Below are 3,387 nucleotides of genomic sequence, written 5' to 3' on the forward strand. Positions count from 1 at the left end.
TTGCTGACGCATCTTGGATCGGGCAGACATGCTTCCTTAATACTACGCACAGTGGATCTGACGGCTGCCATGGCAGCAACCGGCACCAGGCTGGACCGCGTTGCAGCAGATGGCCGATCTGGATGAGGGAGAAGTTAACTGCTTCTTCGATCTAGTATTACTAGGTATAAATGCTTCATTCACGAACAATGGCTGTCCAGAGAAAACACTAGCTGGTGGCATATATAAAATGAAAATTGGTTAGATGTTCCTGCCTAGCCTTGGTTCCCCCATACATAGTCCGGGTCCTGCCAAAACGCCACTGGTGTCGTGATGCCTACACCTTGTTTATTTAGAGTGTACTCGCAGCGAGTCAATCTGTGCAGCTAGCATAACCAACTCAGTCGCCGATACGGATGAATATTTGGCCTTTTATTTGATCGCACGATACACGCGATGACCGAGACCGCGCCACAGTTGACTCCTGTGTAGGGCAGCTGCCTCGCTCCGCCTACGCGGCTACAAGTAGCACGCGTCGTGGCTGCTAGCTAACGACGAGCGCCGAGCCAAGTAAACCAGAGTACTGCCAGCACCACGCTCGCTCCGCGACGTACGCGCGGCCATGTCGACCACCGAGGCGCTCCTCCCCGCCTCCGCCAGCGGCGGTGGCGGCGGCGAGCGCTTGAGCATCGACGACGCGCTGGCGTTGCACGCGGGGGAGTTCGGGAGGTGGCAGCTGTGGCACTTCCTGCTGGTGACGGCGGCGTGGACGCTGGAGGCGATGCACACCATGGTGATGATCTTCGCCGACCGCGAGCCGGCCATGTGGTGCCCCGCGGGGGACGGGCGGTGCGGCGACCGCTGCGCCGGCGCCGCGGCCGGGTGGGAGTGGGAGCAGGGGAGCGGCTCGTCGACCGTGGCCGAGTGGGGCCTCGTCTGCGGCGAGCGCTACAAGGTCGGCCTCGTCCAGGCCTTGTTCTTCGCCGGCTGCATGATCGGTGAGTACGTCACTCCTCTGCTCTGCTCCCATCGGTTGAACGGCTCCACCGTCCGTCTCGATGGTTCGTCTATCCTATCTAGCCGTCCTGATGGCGATCCGTGATTGCTCTCTAGCCGCTTACGACATCACAAGCGTTGTACACCTCTTGTTGTATTTTACCTCATCCCTTGTTGGACTCTCGCTGCATATTTTTCTACTCAACTGCAGCGGAATCTGTCAGCCGTAACGTAGTAGTATAAGCAGGTAAAATGTTGCATTTACTGTCATCCAGCAGTGTTTCCTTTTTTTAGATTAGCAAGTTGTGTTCGCAATTACTGCACAATCAAATCAACCACTCATAGTCTGCTCAGTGGCTTATACTATGAACGCCATTTTTAGAGGAAAAAAACAGGAAAGTTCCGTCGGTAGGTGACTTGGCAGTGGCTGACATGTTAGTTGGCCCACATGTTATTCACATAAGTTAAGTTAGAGGAAATTGCTGGAGTAAGTAAGTTATCAACTGGATTACAACACAAAACCTGGTTCAATCCAACAGCTTTTTTTATGTTGTCATTTTTGTTTCATGTAGTTGTTCATTATATTGTTTGCGTGTTGCAGGCGCTGGCGTTTTTGGGCATCTGTCAGACTCTTTTATGGGTCGGAAGGGGACACTACACGTGGTGTGCTTTCTCAATGCCATCTTCGGCCTCCTCACCGCGCTCTCCCCCAATTATTGGGTCTACATGGCCTTGCGCCTTCTCACAGGATTTAGCGCCGGAAGCGTTTGCCTTTGTGCCTTCGTCCTCGCCACGGAGCCGATAGGCCCAACCTATCGTGGGGTCACCGGCATGTCCACTTGCTACTTCTTCTCCGGAGGCATCGCAGCCCTTGCCGGCATAGCCGCGATGTGCCAGTCATCCTGGCGCTTGCTCTACGTCGTCACTTCCATGCCATCCCTTGTCTTCGCGCTCGTCGTCATGCCGTTCGTATCCGAGTCCCCGCGTTGGTACCTTGTGCGGCGGCGCACCGACGACGCGATGCGGATTCTACGAAACATTGCATCCACTAATGGCCGAAGCATCCCAGATGGTGTCACCCTCAAGCTCGATGATGAAGATGACCTCAACAAGAAGGTTGAGGAGTCGTCGTCGACGATCTTGGATGTGTTTCGATCGCGGGCAACGCGGGGCAGGCTCGTGCTCTCGGTGATCATCAGCTTCCTTTGCTCCGCAGTGTACTTTGGGCTGAGCCTCAATGTGGTCAACCTAAAGCTTAACCTTTACATCAGCGTGGTTGCTAACTGTCTCGCTGAGATGCCCGGGTTCCTGCTTACTACGGTGCTCCTCCAACGTTTTGGCCGGAAACCACTCGCTATTGGCTCGATGATTCTCAGCGGCATTTTCTGCACATCTGCCAGTCTTATTGCCGGTGTCGGTGCCTTGAGGTAATTGAACGCTTCTTGATTTTGCATGTGCACGACAGGGTGAGGTTTGGTTTAACCGCACACAATTGCGTGTCATTGTAGGGTGGTGAGGATGGCATGCGGGATGGTAGGAATCTTTGGAATGGCAGCGACATACAGCCTGTTGGTCGTATACACTGCAGAGTTGTTCCCAACAGCTGTACGTACCGCGGCGATGGGATGTACAGCACAGGCATCGCAGATGGGCGCCATACTGGCGCCCTTGGTGGTGGTGCTTGGGGAGCAAGTGCCATTCGCGGTGTTCGGCGTGTTTGGCATCATTGGTGGGCTGCTTGTGATCTGCCTCCCAGAGACTATGAACAAGCCCTTGTACGACACCATGTTCGGGCTGGAGAAAGGGGAGAGGGCACCTACAAGTGAAGAAGAAGTTATATCGGGGAACTCCGAAATTTGACTAGCTTTTGTAATTATCGTGACTTAAAGATGTTAGCACGGGGATGTTGCACACAAGAGCGATTGGCACATGCTTGAACGAATTGTTATTTGGCTTTGTGCTAATGTCTAGCTTAGTTTTTAGGAATTCAGTTGAATGTTTCTACATGTAGTATGTTTCTAGTTTTGTGTGTCTGTGTATGCCATTCTTTTGGGTCTTGTTTTATAGTGTTAACAACCTCCTGTACTAGTTAATTTGTTTGTTGGAAAAAAATACTCCCTCCGTCAATTTGGTTGTTACTCATGACTGTCGAAAGTTATTGACTGCGTTCGGCAGGGCGACTGTTGTTCATTGTGCTCGGGAAGGTAATGTGGTAGCGCATGGGCTTGCTCGGGCTAGTTACAGAGGAAATTTTTCTGGAGAGTGGCGAGATAAACCTCCTGATTTCTTACTCCCCTTCCTTGTAACTGATATGATTATTGTTTAATAAAGGTTGCCGAATCTAAAAAAAAAACCTCATGTAGTCATGTGTAACGTACCCTCTCGTTTAGGGTTTCTCTCCTCAGGCGGCAA

The 3,387-nt window shown here is 52.3% G+C and overlaps 1 protein-coding gene across 1 annotated transcript; it reads left to right on the plus strand.

Moving 5' to 3' along the window:
• Window positions 1–339: 339 nt before the first annotated feature.
• LOC123046902 (organic cation/carnitine transporter 4) lies at window positions 340–3,102 on the plus strand. The gene is made up of 3 exons (XM_044470340.1): window positions 340–977; window positions 1,577–2,402; window positions 2,484–3,102. Exons 1-3 carry the CDS (start codon window positions 602–604, stop codon window positions 2,833–2,835), a joined length of 1,554 nt encoding a protein of 517 aa, XP_044326275.1. The 5' UTR covers window positions 340–601; the 3' UTR covers window positions 2,836–3,102.
• The last annotated feature ends 285 nt before the right edge of the window (window positions 3,103–3,387 follow it).

The sequence above is a fragment of the Triticum aestivum genome, chromosome 2B, assembly GCF_018294505.1.
Source record: "Triticum aestivum cultivar Chinese Spring chromosome 2B, IWGSC CS RefSeq v2.1, whole genome shotgun sequence".
Taxonomy (NCBI): domain Eukaryota; kingdom Viridiplantae; phylum Streptophyta; class Magnoliopsida; order Poales; family Poaceae; genus Triticum; species Triticum aestivum.

Excerpts from the sequence above, each read along its gene's own strand:
- LOC123046902 (XM_044470340.1), top strand. The coding sequence starts at position 602 with ATGTCGACCACCGAGGCGCTCCTCCCCGCCTCCGCCAGCGGCGGTGGC. Across the intron at positions 978-1,576 it reads CTTCGCCGGCTGCATGATCG|GCGCTGGCGTTTTTGGGCAT; the intron begins GTGAGTACGTCA and ends TGCGTGTTGCAG. Across the intron at positions 2,403-2,483 it reads GCCGGTGTCGGTGCCTTGAG|GGTGGTGAGGATGGCATGCG; the intron begins GTAATTGAACGC and ends GTGTCATTGTAG.